The sequence below is a fragment of the Sciurus carolinensis genome, chromosome 2, assembly GCF_902686445.1.
Source record: "Sciurus carolinensis chromosome 2, mSciCar1.2, whole genome shotgun sequence".
Taxonomy (NCBI): Eukaryota; Metazoa; Chordata; class Mammalia; order Rodentia; family Sciuridae; genus Sciurus; species Sciurus carolinensis.
Genome location: NC_062214.1, coordinates 14988799 through 15012118, shown reverse-complemented (window position 1 = coordinate 15012118; position 23320 = coordinate 14988799). Strand labels below are relative to the sequence as shown.

The 23320-nt window shown below is 50.5% G+C and overlaps 1 protein-coding gene across 1 annotated transcript in view; it reads right to left on the bottom strand.

The window, feature by feature from the left end:
- Positions 1-17139, bottom strand: part of Jph2 (junctophilin 2) — a 67216-nt gene extending 50077 nt beyond the window's left edge. The window contains exon 1 of the mRNA XM_047540034.1: positions 16287-17139. Coding sequence (XP_047395990.1) covers positions 16287-16665 — 379 coding nt within the window. The 5' untranslated portion in view covers positions 16666-17139. The remainder of the gene's footprint in view (positions 1-16286) is intronic.
- Positions 17140-23320: the final 6181 nt, after the last annotated feature.

Here is a 23320-nt window from a genome sequence, read left to right as displayed (position 1 = left end):
AGCCCCCGTTCTCTCTCAACTGGATTTCAGCAGGAGGCCACACTGTGCCTTTGCCCCTTCTGCCTAATCCCAACACAGTAGTCAGAGGGATCTGTTCAAATATGAAGAAAGTCAGATCACACCATTTTGCCCCTTCAAATTCAGAAGAAAAGCTGAAGTCCCTAGCAGCCCACAAGACTACCTAATCTCATCCCCCTCACTCCATTGTCCTCAACTCCTCCCATTCTCCCCTTTCCCTAACTCTTCTCTAGTCACAGAGACTTCTTGTGTCCCCACCCGTGGTGGTCTGCCTCAGGACCTTTGCATCTGCCACTCCTCTGCCTGGAATGCTCTTCCTTCCATATCTACATGGCTCACCTTTTGCCATTGTGAAGCCTTTATTTATCTCGTCAGTGAAGCTTCCCCTGACCACCCTATTTAAAATGATAGCCCCCCAATAGCTTTTAATTTCCTTCTTTGCTGTGCTCTCGTAGCATATCTGAGACAACATTCTGCTTTTGCTTTTTTCTATTGCCATCTCTGTCAATCTCACGCAGGTTCCATAAAGGCCAGAATTCCTTTCTGCGTTGTTTGCTGCGGTATCCTCGGGCCTAGAACATGCCAGTAGGAACTGGTTAAATACTTGCTGAATGACCAAATGAACAGCCTGCGTTCTGAGGCTGTGGGTCTCTTTCTGCCTTACCCATCTGAAAGCAGCCCTGTGCAAGGCCTGGCGAGGTGCTTGGTGGCTCCCATTTTACAGAAGAGGAAACTCTAAGGCCCAGCCGGGATGAAGGACCTGCCGAGATGACCTAGTTAAGGTGCCAGAGCCAAGATTCACGCCCGTGCCTGGCTGTGCCCCTTCCGCTGCCGCTCAGAAGAAAGAAGAAATAAAAGCAAAGTGAGGAACTCGGCAGGGGAGACAGGGATGGCGAGGGACAGTGACGGAGAGAGAGGGACAGTGACCCCGGCGTGGAGGAGTTGGCGCAGTTAAACCAGCCAGCCTCCTCTGGGCTTCAGCTGGGTGTGGGGTGGGCTGACATGGTCCCTTTAAGTCCAAGAAAAACAGGTTACAGCAGAAAGCAGCCCTTGGCCACCAGAGGAGGAAGCTGCCAGGCTGTTTTAGGAAACTTACAGGCAGTGGCAGGAGGCACAGACCCCCAGGGGGGGCCGAGGGCGACAGGGCCTTGGGAAGAGGGCAAGGCCAAGCGCAGGGCCAGCTCCCTAAGCCTGTCTCTCTAAGACAGTTCTCCCTGGGGACAGGAAGAACACATGGGAAGGGGAAGAGAAGGAGGAGCCTGCCCACCGTCATCTGACTAAGAAGGGCCGTCTCTGGAAGGAGTGTCTCCTCCCACAGCTGCTGAGCTGCCCCTCACTTGGTCTTGTTGTCCCTGCAGGACATCTCAGTGTCCTCAGAAGAAAGACCAAGACCCCAGCAGCCCGCTCAGCCTGGTATGCCTCTCCTTTCTCATCCTGAGTTGTTCTCTAGCCTGAATAACTTTCCAGCCTCAGGACCTTTGCACATGCTTTCTCCTTTTCTTGACACGCTCTTCTCCTCCTCCTTCCCCTGGCTGATTTTGACTGACAGTTCAAGCTTCAATTTAAACGTGATTCGACCCAGGAAGATTTCTCAAACCCCTTCCCCAAGTACTGCCAGAAGTGGCCACATGTTGTCATGTCACCTTCTTAGCACTTTCCAAATGCTGTTGAATCACGATTATGCTTCTGAATTCATGGTAAGACTTTCCTTCCTGTCTTTGGCTTCCAAAAGGAAGGAAGCTATGGTCAGTTTCTTTCTGTCCTGGTCCCAGCATCTACACCGTTCCCAGGGCCAAGGAAGCCCGCGGAAAACATCGGATGACCTTGCGGCTGTCTTTTCCAGGTGACACCTTTGTCATCTCGTCCCCCTTGAGACTCAGTTCAGCGGTGGGCGGCACTGGCTGCCTAGGGGTTCAGCTCCAGATCCGGCAGCTCAGCCCTGGGAGTTACGAGGTGCGTGAAGCCTGGCAAAGGCCTGAACATGGTAGGCCCAGCCCTGTTCCCGAGACAGGGCTCCTGCACTTCATAAAGCCGCCGCGCAGGCCTCCCTGCAGGGCCTGGCTGGTTTATCACAGACCCCGTGCATCTTACCCTCGACTCTGACCCCGAGTGCTCCCGAGGCCGTGATATGTGTGCCTGTTCCCGCACTGCTTGCGTCTGACGAGCATTTGCTGTGGGCCACGCGTCCCTCAGGCTGCGGTCTCTGCTCACAACAGGTCTGGAATCCAGTGCCGGCGAGAGACTAAGGTCAGCCGATCACATGCACACGCACATATTGACACACGCACATGGACACACACATGTGCCAGCCACAACAATAGTCCCGATGAGAGGTGACGGTTCAGGTCTTGAGTGGCGTGGGTCGGTCGCAGATTAAAAGAACTACACGGGAGGCAGCTGGCAGCCCGGAAGAGCTCTAGAAAGGCTAGTTTTCTTTAAATGTTTGCTTTTGGTGCTGGGCATGGACCCCAGGGTCCCGGGCCTGCTAGGCCAGTGTTCTGCCACCGAGCTGCACCCCCAGCCCCCAAGGGCTAACTTTTTGGCAGGCCAGAGTCTTTGCTCAGAAAAGCTGGCCCAGGAAGGATTAGCTGTAAAGATGAAAAGAAGCCAGGAGGGCAGAGAGAACGCGGAGGGAGGGGAGGCGCCCAGCTCCAACTTTCTACTTCCTGTGCTGCTGTGGGGGTCACGCTGTGCCCGGGGCCCTGAGGCATTCTGCTGCCTCGACCCTGGGAGAGGCCTCGGAGCTCCCGTCCTTGGGGGAGAGAAAATGCTCACCTCTGTCCATCTGCCTCCAAGTCCCTGAACTACAGAGTCGTTTCTGGAAGCCACGTCTATTGGACAGGATCCTCGCCCTGGCCAGAGACGATAACCTAACTGACCTGGACGTAGTTTTTTAAAGCACTGCACTGCTGGTGTCCAAGGGTCCAGCGTGACTCAAGGCGTGGTCCCAGGGGAGGGACCCTGTTGGGACAGAATGGAAAGTTTGGGAGGTGGATCCTGGCAGGAGGGCCTTAGGTCATCAGAGACATGCCCCTAGAAGGGACTCTGGGACCCCAGTCTGACTTCTGCTTGGCAGTATAAGCTCTTACACACACACTGCTGCCCTCACTAAAGGCCAGATCAATGTCCTCCCTCTGCCTGATCTTGGACTTTGAGCCTCTAACACTGCGAGCTAAATAAACCTTTTTTTCCTTATAAGTAGCCTGTCATGGATTTTGTTATAGTGATGAGGAGACTAATAGGACCAAGATGCGGCTCAGTGGTAGAGCACCTGCCTTGCACGCACGAGGCCCTGGGCTCCATCCCCAGCACCCCCAAAAGTGCTAACTAACACAAGCATCTCCATGATTCTAATACACAACTGGGGTTGGGAGTGGTAACACCTCTCCTCTGACCTCCAGTTAACCAGCCTGCTCCATTCCTGTCATTAACCGTGCTAAGGATGCCCTTCACACATGGGTACTCCTGCTGGCGGGCCATGTGAAATATCGATTTAATATCTCCCTAGAAAAAAAATCTCAATAATTATATATCATTATACATAGAAATGATAGTGTTTTTTTGATAATGGGTTAAAATATATTATCAAAATTAATTTCACCATTATAAAGGTGACTACTAGAAAAATGTAAATTACATACATAGCTCGCATGAGATTTCTGTTGAAAAGTTCTGGTTCCGGTCATTTGGAGTTGGAGTCCCCAGTTACCTGCAGACAGGTAGATATATATGTACATACATAACATATATATATATATAGGTCTATCTTAGTGGACACAAGTGCCATCATTTTAATTTTAGAATTGGAAAAACTGAATCAAATTTAAAGGACCCTCTCAGGACGACACGACATGGCAATTGTAGGCCACCATACCAAGTGTCCCTGACCAGTGCTCTCTAAGAATTAGAGAATATCTTCCAAGTTAAAGAGCTGTAAGTTCTCCGTCGAGTCTCATCTCCAATGGAGGTGCGGTCATTTCAGAGACCCAGGGGAAGGCCAGAGACCTAGAATCCCCCAGGGCCAGGGAGGAGGCCTGTGGACAGGCCTGGGACTCTGCTTCCTGCTGCAGAATGGACACAGGCCAGCACCCCCTGGCCAGGACACCTTCCTACTTCCAGGACACTGTCTGAGGTTGGACGGGCACTGTCTCTGGGGAGCTGCCCAGAGGTGGAGAGAAGGGAACGAGGCCGAGCTCCCTTCCAGGGTCCCCCTGCTCTGGAGTCCTCGCCTGGCCGTCCAGCCCTCCCTGGCCTATGGCAGCTCACCTTCCAGCCCCATCGCCGACGCCCTCCACGGCCCTACTCCCTGCCTCCTTCCAGACACGGCTTTCCAGCCTCCGGACTCTCACTGCCTGGGGGTCCTCGTCACCGTCACCTCCCGGCTTCTCCTGCTCTCTCCTTTGTATCCTGCCTGTGCTCTCTAACCGCGGCCCTGGTCCTTCTCCAGGTCCTCCCATGTAGGACCAGAAGTTAGCACAAGGTCTTAGGGCAACCCACGGAAGTGTCATCAACAGATTTCAGACAGGGTTTAAGACGGAGCCTGGCAGGAGTGAGCACCAGGGAGCCCAGGGGTTGGTGGCTCTTGTCCAAGCACACCACGGTCAGCTCAGGCGTGGATGTTGTGGTGAGCATATGTGCCCACGCCAGAGGCACCATCTAGATGCTTCCATGTATAGCAGGCCCAGCTAGGCTTGGCTCTGACCCATTTCGTAAAGATCAGGAACCCAGCATCCCAGAGAAACAAGTCAGGGCTCCCACGTCCTTGGGGACAGCAAGAATGACGGAAGCTGCAGGCTTTGGCATCAGAGACCTGCTCGGCAGCTTGTTAATGGGTCCATTTCCTGGATCTCTTCCCCACCCCCACCCCTTCTAGTCCCAGCCTCGTCCACTCCCTCTGGCCGACACATTGGTCCCCTCCCTGGTCCACCTCAGTTGACCTGCTGCTGTTGGCTCCCCGAGTCCTCTTGGTAAGATGCAGATCCCAACAGGTATCTTCCCCCAAGCTCCTGCGATGGCCTCCCAGTGCCCGGGGGTCTTGGGCCAGGCTCCCTAGAGAACAGATCTGAGACTGAGATCGCAGGGGGGCCGGGGCAGGGGTCTCGGGAAGAACCCTCACGAGGAAGGAAACTCCTGAAGAAGGTGGACATGACTGCAGAGGGCTCCACGGATCGCGCGCGGAGTCTTCTGGGCTGGTGTAGCCTCCAGAGTTGTCGGAATCCAAGCAAGAGGACCGGGCGTCTGCGCTGGAGGGAAGCAGTGTCCAGCTAGCGCTGTCAGCAGCCCGTGCCCCTGGCAGATGGGGGACGAGGGCCCATGCGGAGGGGCGCTTGAGGGTGTCCCCCGAGCCTCTCATACGATGATGTCCCAACTGCTCCGTGTGACCCACGCAGCCTCCCGAGCTGGGCTCTGCCCACATTCCCGGCCCTTCCTCTCCCCCTGTGGTCTCCGCTCCCATCTTCTCTGGAACCCAGTGTTCTCTGATCTCACCGTGAAGTCAGGTCATTCCCTCTGCCTGCCACAGCGGGCTGTCCCTGCCACCCCGTGAGCCCCGTCCATCCCACAGATCTCCGCTCGGACTCGGGTTCCTGGAGGAAGCCTCCCGAGTCGCTGGGCCAGGCCAGTCCTCCCGACCCCAGCCTCCAGTTCTGCCTTCCCTCTAAGTCACACGTCCCGCGTTGTGGTGCAGGAGCCTCTGCTGTTGGAACTCCTGCTCCCACGCACCAGGGCCGTTCCAGGCAAACTGAGAAGCTTGGTCACCCTAAGTCAGGGTGAGAAGGGCGTTTCATATTAGCACGATATTCAGTGTGTGCTGGTAAACCAGCTCTTCAGGAAAAACAAACAAACTTGGTTTGTAGCATCAGCCAATTTCCACCGTGCGAAGGCTCCCACCCTGGCTGGTCCAGATGTCGAGGGTGGAACAGCTACTTCCAAAAACTCTTGAAGATTCAACAGCGGGCTTTTGTAAGCCAGTGGGAGACAGTCCCGGCACCCCATATTCTATCTGGACTCTCACCTTCCTGGGACTTGTGAATGTGCTACACAGTCGTAGGCACCCCAAGTCTGGTGGACATGACACTCTCTCAGTCCTAAGGCCACAGCTGGAGCGGACCTTGGAGATCAAATGGTCAAGGTAACAAGTAATTGGTCACATGGGCCACCTCTTCCCCACCCTGTGTCCACAGCTGACATCACGAATCTATCATGATGCTAAAGGTCCTCATGTGACCTCAGAGTCTCCTCACCACATCTCCAGGTAGCCACAGCCAACAGGTCAGTGCTACATATGAGAGAAAAACCACTTATCTTTAAGAGTAAGTATGGTCCAGCTCCTCCTAATGCAGAGGAGAATCTTAGGCTCAGAGAGGTAGAAGGCCCTGCCCAAGGTCACACAGCAAGGCTGTAGCTCAGCTGGGACAAGGGTACAGCTTTCTTGCCTCACTTTGTCTTTCCATCTGGCCATCCCTTAAAAAACTGAGTGTCCCAGAGTAGAGTAGGAGCAAGGAGGGAGGACCATTTGGGATTCTGAGCCTTGATTCTGGGAAACTCCCCAAGCTCATTTTTGTGCTTTGAGGGCTTCTTATCATGTCTATGTACAGATCTTGTTTCTTGTTTCTATGTTGGGGAGGGAGACCTTTTAAAAATCACAAAAGTCATATATGCTAAAAAAAATTCAAACAGATGAGAATAAAACAAAAGACCTCCAGGTGTCTTCCCGGGGGAAGCCGCAGAAGCGGGGTCCCTCCAGCCTCCCGCTCACCAGGCAGACAGGTAACCGGAGGCTGAAGGGGCAGCTGGCCACGGCTCTGCCACTCTCTGCCCCGTCTCTGAGAACTAGCACACAGTAGGCACTCCATAAACAGAGTCCAGCAGCTCTGTCTGCTGAAAGCCCCTGGGATTCCTTCCTGTGAGCCCAGGGGCTGCCTCTGCTGTCCTCATGGCAAGGTCTCATGAGCTGATTTCATGCCCTTCAGTGAGCGCTTGGGCTGCATTAGGTTCCCCAGAACAATCCCAGGCCTGGCTCTCTGGCTCACCGTCAAGGCTGGCACCGAAGTCCCTTCCCATGGCTTCCAAATGCTGCTGTCCATCAAAACTCCGCAGTGTCTGGTGTCCTGGGATCACTGACAGACAACCCAAAGCGGAGGGGCTGGCGGCATTTGTGACAGCTCCCGGGAGCAGGCTTGGGTTGCAGCAGTGGGTGACAAGTCCCCGTAGCCTGCAGGCTCCGCCACCCCCACATCCAGAGGCTGCTGCCCCGGATGACGCCCCACGGCTCACACAAGAAACAGAGGATTAACTGGGCGACATCGCCCGGGTGCTGACAGCCGGGGCCTGCGGCTTGGGTGGAAGCCCCTTTGCCAGGTCCTGGGTCAGCTCAGCAGCCTGAGGGCTGCCAGCACCAGAACTATTGGGTGTGGGAGAGGCAGAAGGGGTCCTTCCTCCAGGCCCTGCGCCATCTCAGCTTCCGCGCTGAGGCGCAAACCTGAAACCAGTCCTGAGTCCCCTTTCTCTTTCCTCCTGTCCAATCCATCTATCAGCAAAATCCATCCGGTCGCTCTTCCTTCAAAATTCCACTTCTCACCGCATTGGCTGCGGTAAGATGGGATCCCAGCGGCCACGGCGTCTCACCTGGACTGTTGCCTTCAGCGCCCTAAGGGCTCAACACCCATCCTAAGGTGTCTTCTCCACACAGCAGCTAAAGGAATCTCATTAAATGAAGGAATCCCTCGAAACCAATCCGCTCCTGTCACTTTTACCGTCCCCGTTTTCCTCAGAGTAAAAGCCAAATTGTTACAAGGGCCTAGACAGCCTTGTGCCAGATCCCCATGTGTCCCGGCAGGGTGTTATCTGGATAATATCGTTTCCCCTGTATGTCCCATCCAGGGCACACACTGCCCATCTGTCCTGCCACTAAGATGTCACACTTGGTCACGTGGTTAAGACGGCATTCGCTAACGATCCCAACTTAATTACAAGTAAAAGCAGGAAGAACGTGCTGCGAGCCCAGTGGCCTTTCCAGCAGGCCACCCTTGCCCCTGGCCGCTCCACATGCTCTGCAGCAGCGGTGAACACTGTCGCACAAGGTGCCCACGTCGGGCCCCAGGGGACGGTGCTGGAGGCCGGTTGCCCCTGGATTGCTCTGTGGATTCTGCAGGGCACACACTTGGGCCAGTCGTCTCTTGCAGTTACCCTGAAGTCGGGACCAGAAGTCGCACAGGAGGGACGGCGGCCAACCTCACTGCCCACCTACTTGGTGGCTGCGGCTTGGGAAGGGATAAGAGGGAACAGGGACAGCCCGCTGGTCCATGCCAGGAAGCAACCCCGTCCCCCTCACCCTTCGCTCTCAGCCTGGGCCTCGGGAAATGAGACTCCCCGTTCCTCCTGAGGGCGTGGCAGGCCAGGGAACAGCTGCTGGTGGCACGGAATTCAGGGGCCCTGGAAACAGGCAGGCTTCATGAATCGCAAGGGCCTGCCTTGGACAGGGCACTCGGCAGGGATGTGGTCAGTCAGACTCATGAATCACAGAAACAAGGCCACGCAGAGGAAGAGCCATGTCCGCTCCTGTCCTGCGGAGGGGCCCCTCTGCTCCCCTGGAGCCTGCAGATAAAGCCAAGAAGCCACCAAGACAGCGACTCAGCGGGCTGTCACCCTGACCCCTGGCTGTGAACTGGGACATGAGATTTTCAAGATGAGGTTAAATTATGCTGATTCTACATTGGAAATGGAATCATGCCTGGCGTGGGTTCCGACGGCGCTGGCAGATGCTACGCGGAACTAAGCAGAGTTGGCTTGTTAACTCCTCCAAAGTCAAAGCTAGTTTTTGGGCTCAAATCTTGTCCCAAAGAAAAAGACAACTATAGCTGTCCTTAGGGATATTGAAGGAAATAGAAGAAGGAAACATATATTTTGGCATTTTCTCTGTATCAGGCATTATGCTAAGTACTTTGTATGTATTATCTCATGTCAATGTCTCAAACATATTTTAAGGGAGATTTTAATACTGTAGTGAATAAAAGGATGTAGAAGTGCAGAGACGAAAGTCCCCAAGTGAGTAAATACCATGTATCTCCCTTTAGTAACATTGAAGTCTCTTAGGATCTGTATACTTCATTTTTAATAATAATCAAGAAATTTTAAATTAAAAAATACTTTATAATCTGAAAACCAAACATCAAAAGCTCACTAGAACTAAAATTAATTAGTCAAGATAAAAGGCTTCAAAGTCAAATTGCAAAAACAATTGTATTTCTATAAACTAGCAAAGAAAGATTGGAAAAAAAATCAAATTCAAAATGCCATTTAGAAAAATCACAAAAAAATAAAAATACCTAGGCATAAAATTAGCAAAAGATATGCAAGTCATTGAAAACTGCAAAGCATTGCTGAGTGAAATTTAGGAAAACCTAAATAAATTATGATATATACCATGTTTTTGGACTGGAAGACTCACTATTCCAAAATGTCCATTCTCTCGAGCTGATCTATAGATTTGATGGCACTGCAATCAAAACTCCAGTAGGCTTTCCTTCTTAAAAAATAAATTGACAAACTGATTTTACAATGCATATGGAGATGGAAGATATCTAGAATAAGAGAATCTTGAATAAGGAGAATGTGCCCCTATCCAGGCACATTCACTGAGCTCCTGTGTACAGAGTCCCCTGGACTAAAATGAGCTTAAGTCATTAACTCTGGCCAGGAGAAAGTAAACTGACCCAGGGTGCAGAAGCTGGGGTTTTGGACCCAGTTGTCAGAGATAAACATAGAAGTCTCATCTTTTCAGTGTGCAGTGATAACAATAAAGCACTAACGCAGGCCACACTCTGTCCTAAGAGCTTTACATTTATCAAAGCATCATTCAATTCTCCCAACAAGATAGGGTAAGAAAGAAAGTAGCCAGCACTGTGTCCAGGAAGGGGAATACTGTTTCACGATGATGTGGTTCTGTTCTCTGTTGTTGCTGATGTGTGTAGACATGGAAGTACAATGTGCAATATGTTACAGTTGGATTGCAATTATAAAAGTTGGAAAGCCACTAGTGCAGTAGGTGAGAGGATTTTAAGAAGACTAAAATAATATAAAGCATGTAAAAGTCTTAGCACAGAGCCTGGTACATAATAGAGACTCAGTAAATGGTAGATGCAGTTAGTTGTTACTAAGGTCAAGGTGAGCGTTGGGTGCACAGGGCCTGGCTCTTAGTTTAATGCTCTACTGTCCCTGTCTCGAAAGTCTTCAATGATTTTGAAGAAGAGTCCCATATTTTCATTTGTGCTGGGTCCCACACATTATGTATCCAATCCTACTTTTATCATCATATATCATTTATTAAAACATTCATAATATGAACTATTTAATTATTTTTTGCTATTATCAAGTTCCTCTCTGCCTCTTACTAATCAGAAGACCTGGAATAAGAATAACATACATGATCTGTCTCCGTTTCCTCATCTGTAAAATAGGGTGTTATGGTTTAGATATGAGGTGTCCCCCAAAAGCTCAATGCAAGACAATACAAGAAGGTTCAGAGGAGGAATGATTGGGTTATAAGAGTCTTAACCCAATCAGTTATTTAATCCCCTGAGAGGGATTAGCTGAGTGGTCACTGAAGAGGTGGGTGTGGCTGGAGGAGAATGGAATTGGGGTGTGGCTTTGGTATATATTTGTATCTGGCAAGTGGAGTCTCTCTCTGCTTCCTGATCACCTTGATGTGGGTTGCTTCCCTCTGCCAAACTCGTTTGGCCTCGCCTCAAGCTCCAAGGAATGGAGCTGGCCTTCTATGGACTAAGACCTCTAAAACTGTGAGCCCTCAAATAAACTCTTCCTCCTCTATAATTGTGCTGGTCAGGTCCTTTAGTCACAGTAGTGAAAAACATAGGGGTAGTAGCAATGTTTTCCCCATAAGATTGTTGTGAAGGTTTAAATAATACACCCAGTGTTAGGTGCCAAAAACAGTACCCGGTGCACAGTAAGCACTTCAAAAATGGTAACTACTGCCAGGTGTGGTGGCCGCACCTGTCATCCCAGCAGCTCTGGAGACTGAGGCAGCAGGATCACAAGTTCAAAGTCAGCCTCAGCAACATAGCAAGGCCCTAAGCAACTTAGCGAGACCCTGTCTCAAAATAAAAAATTTCTTAGAAAGGGCTGGGGCTGGGACTCAGTGGTAAAGTGCCCCTGGGTTCAATCCCTGGTACCCAAAGGGGAAAAAAAAAAAAAAGTTAACTATTATTATTGTAAACTTTATTTTAAAAAGTCAGTCTTGGGTCTGCTTTTCCGCTGCACGTTTTGATGATTGGACTAAGCAATGGTTCTCGAATTTATTTGAGCATGGGATTACTTTTAGAAACCTTTAAGTATCTGAAAAAAATATCGCCCAGAAAAACACAGATCATCCATGCACTTATGGACACATCTTGCTTGCAGTTTAAGGGCATTTCCGGAAACCCTGAAGACAAGGCAGAGGTGCCGGGTCAAGACCACTGGGAGGCCAGGATCAGAGTGGCCCTTCCGGTGCTGGAGGGAGCGAGTCTGTGGGGTAGGAAGAGTCAGCCCCCCGGGCCACACACTGCGACTTCAGGGCTGGGGTGTGCTGGCCGCTTTAAGTCAGCAGCTATTTTTAGCTCTGCTTTATATGGCCAGGGGAGGCATGAGGACTATAGTGGGGGAGGGGGCCGAGTGGGGGAGGGAGTCGAGGGGCGGGCAGCAGGGTTTGGGAGGCTGGAGCCCAAGCCTTCCCCACCGCCCCCTTCCCAGGCCAGAGGTGAAGAGCTTAACCTGCAACCAAAGCCATGGCGGCCGAGAGGGAGGCTCTGCGGACGTAGGAGGGGCGGGGCTTCATGGAAGATGCCAGTCAAGACTTCAGAACAAACTTTTTACCATGACCTGTAGGAAGAACTGAATTATACCTCACACACACACACACACACACACACACACACACAACTAATAGGAAGAACTGAATTATACCTCACACACACACACACACACACACACAAACTAATAGGAAGAACTGAATTATACATCACACACACACACACACACACAACTAATAGGAAGAACTGAATTATACATCACACACACACACACACACACACACAACTAAACATTTCAGGAAATAATACTTTATCTGATTTTCTGTGAAATACTCTCATCATTTCTATTCTAATCTTTCATTTTGAAGAGCATAAGTCCTGACCCACTAAATCAATTTCATCTTTACATCTTCAATCCGGCCACCCGCTCTTTCCCTGGGTGCCCAGGAGGCAGTGACCTGTAGCATGTACTGCCAGGTAAGGTGGGGAGCAGGAAATGCTTTTCAGTGCTGGGGATGAGAGGCACATCCAAAGTTGGGCACAGTGGCGCACGCCTGTAACCCCAGCAACGTGGGAGGCTGAGGCAGGAGGATCACAAGTGGGAGGCCAGCCTCAGCAACTTAGAGAGGCCCTAAGCAACTTAGTGAGAGCCTAAGTGACTTAGGAGACCCTGTCTCAAAATAAAAAATAAAAAGGGCTGGGATGGGGTTCAGTGGTAAAGGGCCCCTGGGTTCAATCCCTGGTACCAAAAATAAATAGATAAATAAGAAAGCACACCCAGCCTTATCTCCTCTTGAGCAGCAGGTTTGGGCCTCTTGACTTGTGCGGTCTCCGCCTTCCACCTGGAGTCCTCGACTTGCTCCCACACATACTTCAGGGCTCTGCCGGCCGCTTACTTCAGGAAGCCTCCCTGGATGGCTAAGCCTGGCCGTTCCCCACGCGGGCGCCCTTAGCCCCTTGTCTGCCCCGGCGACATGCCCAGCACCGCACTACAGCACGCGTCCTGTTGGATCCCGGGTGGAGGCAGAACCCGCCACTCAGTCCACTTCTACGCCTCCCGGTGTAGACGAGTAATTATGCAATGTGTATTAACTGAATAAATTAACAATTAGCAGTAATAATAATAACTACCCTTTTTGAGTGTCCTCATTCATCCCTTGAGAAATCTCCTGAGGTTCGATAGGTCCACATCATGCATGAGGACATCAGGTGTGAAGGACCCGGGGTAACCCAGGAGGGCAGGTGACAGCCCAGGGCTGTCCGACTCCCAGGGATCCCAACCACAGGATCTTGTCCACATTCCTGCTCAGTGCTCCCCAGGATAGGGCAGAGGGCAGGTCCTTAACACACCCTCAGGGACCCGATGACAGGTTGATTAAAGAGATTTTCCGAAGCAGTGGCCACGTCTAATTTTGGGCAGTTACGCCTCGTGTGTGGCTTGGGAGAGAGAATCTGTGAGGTTTCCAGGGACCCTGCCTGTGGGGCCATCTCATTCCAGAGAAGTCTGGGCCTCTGACAAACCAGAGCCGCAGGTCTTCGGTTACTGTCCTCAAGAGCTCCTGGGCACACCTGGAAAGCCAGGGAGGCCCGGCCCATGTCCACAGTCCCAACTGGCGCTCACCCTGTACCCCGTTCACTCGGGGTCCTGCCACCCCGGAGTTCTTACCGTGCCTCAAACACGCCATGCCCAGACCTGACCCGGCTGACCTTTGCCTCTGTCTGGAGGCTGCCTCCTCTCTGGCCTCCCCTTCCTGCTTCTGAGGCCACCTTATCCAGAAACACCCCTCTCTTCCCTGTGCTATTTTTTTCTTTGCCACTAGTCACTTTGGGAAATCACATGCGTGGCTGTTTTCTGGTTTATTTCGTCTGTTCCATGAGACAGGGCTCCTTGAGGACCTGGTCTTGCTCACGACTTCAGGCCCCAGAGCTTGCTGTGGGGCAGAGCCTGGCACAGGGCAGGTGCTTAGCCTCAAGGGGTGCACAAGGGAAGGATGAACGGGTTTCTCACATTCCAACATTTTGGGAGGTCCGCCTATTGTTCGTCATGCTCACTCGACCCCACAACACGTGTCCCTGGGACTCACCTCCAGATCCACACTGACCCTCTCCCTGGTTTGGAGGGAGCGAAAGGGCACATGCCTACAATGCACCTTTGCACGGGTGACGGACACCTGTGAGTGCTCAAGGATCTCTTCGTTTTACAGCTACGGACATGGAGGCTGGCTCTCTGCTGTGTCCCCGAAGCTGAGCGCGGCGCCCGGCATAAACATCAGGTGAGCTGAGTTGCACTGAGTTGGAGAGATTCAGCTAACCGTTCAAGGTCACTAGCAAGTGGTGGAGCCAGAATCTGTCCTTAGCACTGTCCAGTTCCAGCTAGTGTTTTGAAGTTGCCAGATGTGCACACCCCCAAAGACCCCAGAGATGCAGTCTCCCTGTCAACCTCATTAGCACGCAGCCGGTCCTGGGGCGCTCCCCACTCCGACCAGCCCTCCCCCAGCCCAGGCTGTGCTCAGGGTGCCCCCTGGCCTCGGCGTGAGCCAACCTTGCAGGCCCCTGCTGGCTTCAGCAACCCCCTGGCTCCCAGAATGCCCACTTCCCGTCTCCTGTCATCAAGCGGGTGGACTGGTGACAAACATAATATCCTACAAATGCCTTCTGGTGCCCATGTGATTGTTTTCCAATTAGCCGCAGTTTTGAGCGTCCCAGCAGCTGGGAACACAGCACGGATTATACGGAGTGGGACAGGATCTGGAGGACCATGACCAGCAGGAGCAACAGACTTTTGCTATGAAAAGTCCATAAATCTGCAGAACATCAGGCAACACGGAGGACGTTATGTAGGACTTTCCCGTACCACGACGCAAAATATCGTTCTTTTGATTTTTTTCAAATAAATAAAATGTGAAAGGGCTCTCAGCGCACAGGCCGTACCAGACAGGCAGCGGGTCAGTCTGTGATCTGCAGTCCGCTAGCCCCTGATTTAAACCAGGACCTTTTTTTTTTTTTTTTTTTGATGCGGTCTTGCTGCACTGCCAGGGCTGAACTTCAGCTCCTTGACTCCAGCACTCCACCTGCCTCAGCCTCCCCAGGAGCTGGGACTCCAGGCAGGCGCCACTGTCCCCAGACAGCAATACTCTGAAATGTTAACATGTTTACAATTTGCCTGATGAGCTTGTTAAAACAGCTTCCTCCGCCCTTGCCCAGAGATTCTGGTTCAGAAGATCTGCAAGAAGCCCTTGAACTTGCATCTGCACCTGTCTGTCCGCTGACCACCGTTTTAGCAGTCCCGATGTTCTGAAGAACCCCATGTCATGAACGAGGACACTGAGGCTCCAATAAGTGACAGGTTTCAAGTCACACCAGCAGATGAGGTCATGATATCAGCTCTGCCACCTCGCAGGGCTGTTTTGCCACAGAAGACTGTTTTCTGAACCCACAGTTCCTCTCATGCTCCTGAGCCCCGGTACAAACTCCCCTCTCTGCTGGGATGGTCCCCACTGCCACTCCTACAGTCACCACTTTCCCATTACACTGCAGTCAGGTGTCACCTACTCTAAAGTGTCCCCTGCCCTCCTCAAACCTGACTGTTCTCTGTTCTGCCACAGCTCTCCCTGTGTGTTGGTGTATGGTCATTTCTGAAGTCAGACAGTCTTCACATCGAATCCTTTGTACAATGCCTGCCAAATGGGAAGTACCCCAGAAATATCCACTGAATGAAAGAATGCATGGAGACTGAGGTAGGAGGACTGCAATTTTGAGGCCAGCCTCAGCAATTGAGTAAGACCTTCAGCAACTGAGCAAGACCCTGTCACAAAATCAAAAATAAAAAGGACTAGGGATGTAGTTCAGTGAGACAGCACTCCTGGGTTCAATTCCCAGCACTGGAAAGAAAAAGGGAGGGAGGAAGGAAGGAAGGAAGGAAGGAAGCAAGGAAGGAAGGAAGGAAAGAAGGAAGGAAGGAAAAGAAAAAAGAAAGAGTAGGTGAGTGGGTGGTGGATGAATAAAAAGGTAGGTGGGTGGGGGTAGGAGTGGCAGGTCACTGGGTGAGTGAATGAATGAGTAGACACGTTTCATGATCTGTTACTTGAAAATAATTTTTACGGCAAAGTCGAGACCAGACTCCAGTTCTGCTAAAACCTAAGCTACAGTCTAGTCCACAATTGCTTACATGCCTAGCATGCAAAGAGCAGTAGCTGCGTGTTATTGATTGTGCCTTGTGTATTTGTATAATAGGCGTCTTACTAAGCATTCCTGCCAGCCTACTCAATACGCCCTTTATTGGCCCCACCTTAACAGGAAAATAGATGCTCAGAGAGGTAGAGTAGCTTGCCCAAGGCCACACAGCAGATTCCATCCTGGCCCACCTGCTTCTGTGCCAACTGCCCTCATTGCTCCCACCCTGGTCAGTGCTCCTTACCCTCTGGCCCCATCCCAGCTCTGCAGGCCCCAGGGTGGGCTCACCTCCGTCTGCATAGGTCTCAGTGCCATAGCCATCCTGCAGGCCGTTGTTCCAAGTGCCCTCGTACTTGGCACCGCTGCTGGTGCTCTGCCGGGTTCCATAGCGCCCCTTGAAGCCATGCGTCCACTCACCCTTGTAGAGCCAGCGCCCCTTGGTCTCTATGCCCAGCCCGTGCCTTTTGCCCTGGCTCCAGTATCCCTCGAAGGTATTTCCGCTGGGCCAGGTGTAGACGCCGGCCACTTCGAAGCCAAAGTTCCAGGAGCCTGAGTATTCGCCCTGGCCCTTGGGGCCAGTGCACAGTCCATGCCCGTGGGCCTTTCCCCCCTCCCAGCCCCCACAGTACGCCCCGCCATCGTCAAAGTCGAAGCGGCCCCCGCTCATCTCATCCTCGCACGCCACAACCTCCCCGTCCTCCAGCTTGGGTGCAGGGGCGTGGGGGTACCTGACACTCTCCAGGCACCCTCAGGGCTGGGCCTCCAGACTCACCACCATGCCCCGGGAGTCGGGATGCAGGACGCCAGCGGAGGCTGAAAGAGTCCCAGAGCCAGGTCAGCACGGGGGACACTGGGCAGTGCCATGCCTGGGAGGCTCTTCAGTCAGCCCCAGGAAGGAAGGCTGCCTCTCGCAGAGGAAACAGGAAGGAAAGACTCAAAGTCCCCACACAACGTCCCAAGTCTGGTTTCCATGAAACCCAAGGAAAAGCGGTCTGACCCCTTTAAGAAGAGAGTGAAAGGGGTGGGGGTAGAGGGGTCCCACTGGTTCAAAGAGGGCGATCCCTGGGTGGCAGCCCCAGCGAGGCCAGCGCTGGCCCCCTTCTCGGCCGGCAGTGGGTGTGCGGGCTGCGATCTCCCAGCGCTGCCCCGCCCCTGCTCCAGCCCTGCCCTCCTCCTGGGACAGAAAGGTCAGTGTTGCCCTAACAAGGCCATTGGATCTCAGAAGCGGCTCCCAAAATAACCCCCCGGCCAACCCAGCCTCCTTCTGAGCGGGAGGGAGGGTGTTTCAAGTGGCGCTAGTGGCTGCAGACCCAGGTGGTGGCCGGAGGGCTGAGGCAGGAAGCCGACAGCTAAGTGTGGACAGCCCCGGCCCCTTGGTGTCCTGTGTCCCCAGGGCTAAGAGCTCCCTCCACCCTGTCCGCAGAAAAACAGCAGAAGGCCGGGGTCTGGGACACTTCAAATTCCCCAGGGCACAGAGGTTGGCAAGGGTCACCGCCACCCCGCTCGCTTGCCCTAACCGGACCTGGGGCTGCAGCGTCACTGCCAACCCCATCAAGGAATCCGGTGACCTAAAGCCAAAGAACGGGGACAGGTTCACATATGCTTTTGACAGCAAAGAGGAGCTCGTAAGGAGAGGTGGGGTTCTGGTGGCAGACTGGAGGATTCAGCAACTCTGAGTCCAGGGCTCCTGCCCAAACTCCAACTGCAGCCTGGGCGCGGGGACAGCCCACTCGTTCCTCGCCCGGAGCAGGGCAAGCCCCGCCCTGCGGAGGCTCCGCCCCCTCCGCGCTGTCGCTGGGTTGGGGTTTGTGTTGGGACGACGTCCCCTCGGAAACACTCAAGGGTGGTGACTTTTTTTTTTTTTAATTTCCCTTTCCAAGCTGTCTTTAGCTCTAGTGCCCTGCGAGCCTGGGGGGCCCACCCTTCCAGAAAGTTCCTGGGGCAGGGTCAAGAGCCAGGGGCTTGAGTGCATTCCCAGCGCTCAGCCTCCCACCAAACTCCAGGGAAAAAAAGAACACATACATTTCCGTGAGAAGCTGGGCCGGGGCTGGCGATGGTGAATTCCACTGGAGTCCAGGGTAACCGGAGGAGAGAGTAGCCCTGGGACAGATAAGAACCACTAAGAATAGGGAGCCCAGTGGGGTGTGTGTGTGTGTGTGTGTGTGTGTGTGTGTGTGTGTGTGGTGGGGGAGGGGGTAGAAATCACCAAAAAAAGCCAAGGCCCTGGAGAGAGTTTCACTACTATCTGACTTTGAACCTATCTGACATATTTCTAAATCCATGATGACTCAGGCCCCTTAAAGTCACTGCAGATCTGTCTGTGTTTCAGAAATGGGTAGGAGATGTCCTCTCCTTTCCACCCGGCTGATCAGCTGTCCTCTGGACCTGGTTCCTCCACGTGCACACCCAACCTCACAAAGCTCCTGCCGCCTCCACATTTCACTGCCAGGTAGAAACACCAGCCTTGTAGCAAATGGCAGTGGATTAAAAACTGTCACCTGGGCAGGTGGACCGAGGGCCTGCTCTGAGGACACAGCACCGCCTCCAGGGCAACAAAACTACTTTCCCCACTTCCCTGGAGGGTCTGAGGGTGTTAAGAATCACAGGTTTCTTTCCAGCTCTGCCATCAAGGGAAGAGGAATGAACGAGCATGTAAATTGAAACAAGTGTGAGTCTCGAGTTCCATGGTCCCGGTCATTAAGTACAGGGTGACACACTCGAATGCTGTTCTAAGGTCAGGTGGGCCCCAGTGAGTGCAGCCACTCTTCATGCCCAGGAGCAACCTTCCATGGACCCCCAGGCGGAGCACAGACAGAATCACCTGAACAACTTCAAGCCAGACTCCAGAGCCCACCCTAGACCTAAGGAATTCCATGGTTCTGGGAGAGGACTTGGGTAGTTGTATTCTTTTTAAAGCTCCCTAGACAATTCTGACCCTCATCCCTGGTTAAAAACAAATGGCAAAACTATTCTTATTAACATGGATACATTCATGAGTCCACATACTGACCACAGGCTGCAGGGTAGATAGTTTGGGAGTTAAATATGGATTCAAATCCACACTCCTGAGCTGTGTGGCTTTGGAAAAATTGCTCACTTTCTATAAACCCTAAATTCTTCATATGTTGAAGCACCTACCTCAAAGGATCATTGGTATTAAGGTTAATTGCATCTATCTTATAGGGCTGGGTGACGATCACTTGAGTTCACACTGTAAAAGACAGGGTAACCCGGTGTGATGCATACCTTTAATCCCAGAGGCTGAGGCAGGAGGATCACAGGTTCAAAGTCAGCCTCAGAAAATTAGAGGCCCTGAGCAACTTAGTGAGATCCTGTCTCAAAATACAAAATAAAAAGGACGGGGATGTAGCTCAGTGGTAAAGTACCCTTGGGTTCAATGCCCCATGCAAAAAAACAAAACAAAAAACAACAACAACAACAAAACAAGTCTTAGATGCACTAAATACCTAAGAAATGTGCACCTAATAAAAATATCTAGCAAATAATAGCTATGACTATTATTCTCATAACAAATTCCTTTTCATGCTTAACAAAATAGTTGCCAAAGAAGGACTATTTGATTATTTATTTATTTATTTATTTATTTATTTATTTATTTATCGTTTTGGTACGGGGGATGGAACCATGGGGTGCTGCCACTAAGCTACATCCTCAGCCCTTTTTATCTTTCATTTTGAGACAGAGTCTCACTAAGGGGCTGATCAAAGGGGGACTAAATATTAAATGCCTAGATTTGGAAGCATTCCCCTCCCACTACTGTTCACTCCACATTACCCTGTGGTTTCTTGGTTTTTAACTGCTAAACAAAGTCACTTATAAAGGGACACTTTGACTTTGCAAAAGTTTAGGTAAAATTCAGATTACCAAATCTGGCGCTGGCCTTCCCTGCCCTGCGGAGCTTTCCAGCCAAGTCATCAAATTTCTGTTGGTCCCTCCAATCCTGTGCATTTCAGGGAAGGGGGACCTCTTGTGGCCATATGTATGTTACACAGATTTTCCTTAGGAAAGAAGTCCACACCAAATGGAATTGACTAAACTTGAAATGAGCAATCAACTTGTTTTTAAAGGCAGCTATCACCTTCTTTCTTCTTCCACAGTCTTGCTCTGGTTTGCTCAGAGGCAGACACCTCCTCCCTGTTTCCTCCTCTACTTCTCAAGCTGGGCTCCTTCCCAGGGGACCTGTGGGGAGGCGAGGTCAAATCCAGAGCAGGGAGGGGGATGGAGTTTGGAGCCACTGAGGGCCCAGCCAAAGGAGCCTCTCTTCCCACGAACCTTTCCTTGCTGGATCAGCTGCACTTCCCACAGGCTGCCTCCTCTCCCAAACCAAGAGACCTTTCAAGAAGGATTATCTTTCCACAAAAATACAAGAACACCTCCTGTGGAGTGGAGCCAGCCCACCTATGTCTGCACACAGTAGGTGCTCCCCATCAGTTGAGGACTCTCTTCTCAAAGTGCCTTTTCAACTGACATTTAGGGTCTGTCCATTTGGTTCTGCTCTGTCCTCCTCATTCCCTGATCTTTGTACCTTGGGAATGTTCTGGAGCTTAGTTGTTTTTTGTTTGTTGTATTGGTACATTGTAGTTGTACATAATAGTTGGGCTGGTTTTGACATAATCATACATGCATTAAACTCAATTTACTCCATTTCAGTGCCCAGGGCCTCCCTCTCCCTTACCCTCTATTCCTCCCTCTTCCTATTTCCCTTCTTCTACTTTACTGGTATATATATGTATAATTTTTATTTTATTTTTATTTTTGGCAGTGCCAGGGATTGAACTCAGGGCCTCACACATACTAGGCAAGCGCTTTACCTACATCTTTAGCCACATCTCCAGCCCATCATTTATATATTTTTAATTGGTGCTTTATAGATATAATATAAAGATGGAATTCACCGTGGTATATTCATAATGCACATAAAGTAATTTAGTCAAATTTATTCTGCATTTCCTCCCGTTTGCAATCCCTCTCCCTCAGTCTCCTACTTCACGGATCTTCCCTGTTTTTTGACATCAGAATCCCCCTCCCTCCTCTGACTTAGTGATGTACATTCTCTGCCTTGGTGACCTCTAGTCTCATGGCTTTATAAACATCCAGGTACTGATGGCTCCTAGCCTGTCCATCCTGTACCTCTCTCCTGCTTTTGGTCATTATCCAACCACCTATTTGATATCTCTACCTAAGTCATAAGAATCTGACTTGATAAGAGGAAAACCCAAATCCCATTTCCCCTCCCAAATCTGCACCAGTCAACTCCCAATGTTCTGGGGAGCATCCTCTATACCTGTCTTTCTCATACCCTGTACCCCTGCATCTCCTGCACTGCCCATTGTCCAACCACCAAAAAGCCATTGTCTGATTCACGGCAGCTTCCTGACTGCCCTCCCTCTGGGCCTTTCCCTTAGTCCACAGTCAACAACCAGTGTTTTTAAAAAAAGGTGAGTCTCCATCTCATCTCTTCTCCACTCACCCCCCATCTCATTTGTACTAAGAGCTTAAAGCCTTTGAAGCAGCTACCAGGCCCTCCAAGATCTGGTCCCACCTGCTCATTCTACATTAATATTCTCATGGCTCCTCTGCCAAAAATGTCTTTCTCCCAGATGTGTCCCTGTGCTCAAATGTCACCTTATCATAGAAGCTTATCCGATGACCCCCAATAAAATCAGAATCCCAATCTCCCAAACCATCCTATCACCTGATCCTTCTTTCCTCTGTAGTGGTTATGTGTGCATCAGCTTTTCTCTACTGAGAGCAAGGATGTTGCTCTGCCGACGGTCCTACTCCCAGCACCTGCACAATGTGCCTGGTGTGTTGCAGACACTTAACAAACACCTGGGTGAATGAATGAATGTTCAGTGAAGAGTGGCAAAATAAAGGCACTTGGAAATCAGGGTGCCATTCTGCAGAGCATCAGCGAGCAGTTTAAGCAATCCCTCAATTCACAAACCAAATTCATTTTCCAGGCTGCATCAGAGAAAGATTAGGTTGGTAAACAGCATCCACAAAATAGAGTCAACAGTTCTGATGGGGACACCAGTACTGAATGAAGTGAGCCCAACTGGGTCTGAGCAGAGTAATGTTCAACTTCAAGATTTGTATTTTGAGTTTCCCACAAACCTGGAATGTCTAAATTTTCATCCAAGCAGGAATTTAACTGGTTTCCAAGGTCATTGAAACTTTGTTGTTTTCAGTCCTTACACTCTACCTAACAACACTGTGCAAAAAAGAACAGCACCATTTTTCATTCTCTGGTGATTGTTGTATTCATATATAGCATTAATACCAGACCCCTGGTTTGAAAAGCAAACCAAAAAAGAACTTACAGACTTAATTCCTTTCACTCAGTGAGTTACTTAATTACAGATAACTCCCCTACTCTTCAATAAAAAAGGTGAAATAAAACATTACTTATGGAAGGGTGGATGGGGTAATACTTTTGCAACCAACATGGCCTATTTGAGTTGTTCTCAAATTATGATCTGTTAACCACCAGGCATCTTGAGACCCTATTAAGGAATCTGAGAGGCCAAACAATTTTCATGGCACTAAGACATTATTCATTCTCTCACAAGTATACGATGTTTACTGGAGATGAAATAATGTGATACCCCAAGGGATTGAATGCAGGAGCAGATATTAGAATTTGTCTTCTATTAAGCCAAACAAAAAGACTTGCAAAAATGTAAAAGGATTCCATGGTGAATGCCATTGTTCTCATCAAAAATTTGTTTTGGAAAACTATTAAAAAGTTTAAAATGTTATTTATGTTAACTTGTAATATGCTCATTATTTTTAAGCAATATTTAAAATTTTAGTTTTGATTTCAAATATGATAAATATTGAGCTGTAATCCACATAACAATCTCTGTGGGGTCCTGAATTTCTAAGTGTAAAGGAGAAAGAAAAATTTGAGAATTGCTGCCTTATAAGTACAATGCAGTGCACGCCTTCTGTCACCATTAAGAAATGTGAAAGCATTTAGTGCTGTCATGGTGTTTTGCTTCCTTGCTCTAACCACAGCTTCCACACTAAAATAGAAACTAGCAGGGGTCTTCCATGACAAGTGCAGAGCTTCCCAAGTACAAATCACCCACTTATGAAGCCGTGACCCCACTGTCGCAAATCAACTGTACGACCAGTGGGATGTTTTAGTACATAGTGAAAACTTATTTTATAATCTAAAAGTAAAACAAATTTCCTAACCTCATGTTAATGTGGCTACTAGCATTTTCACTTATATCTGGTGAATACGCATAAGATGGTGTAAGTTTAAAAAAAACCTGAGATATATACAAACTCAT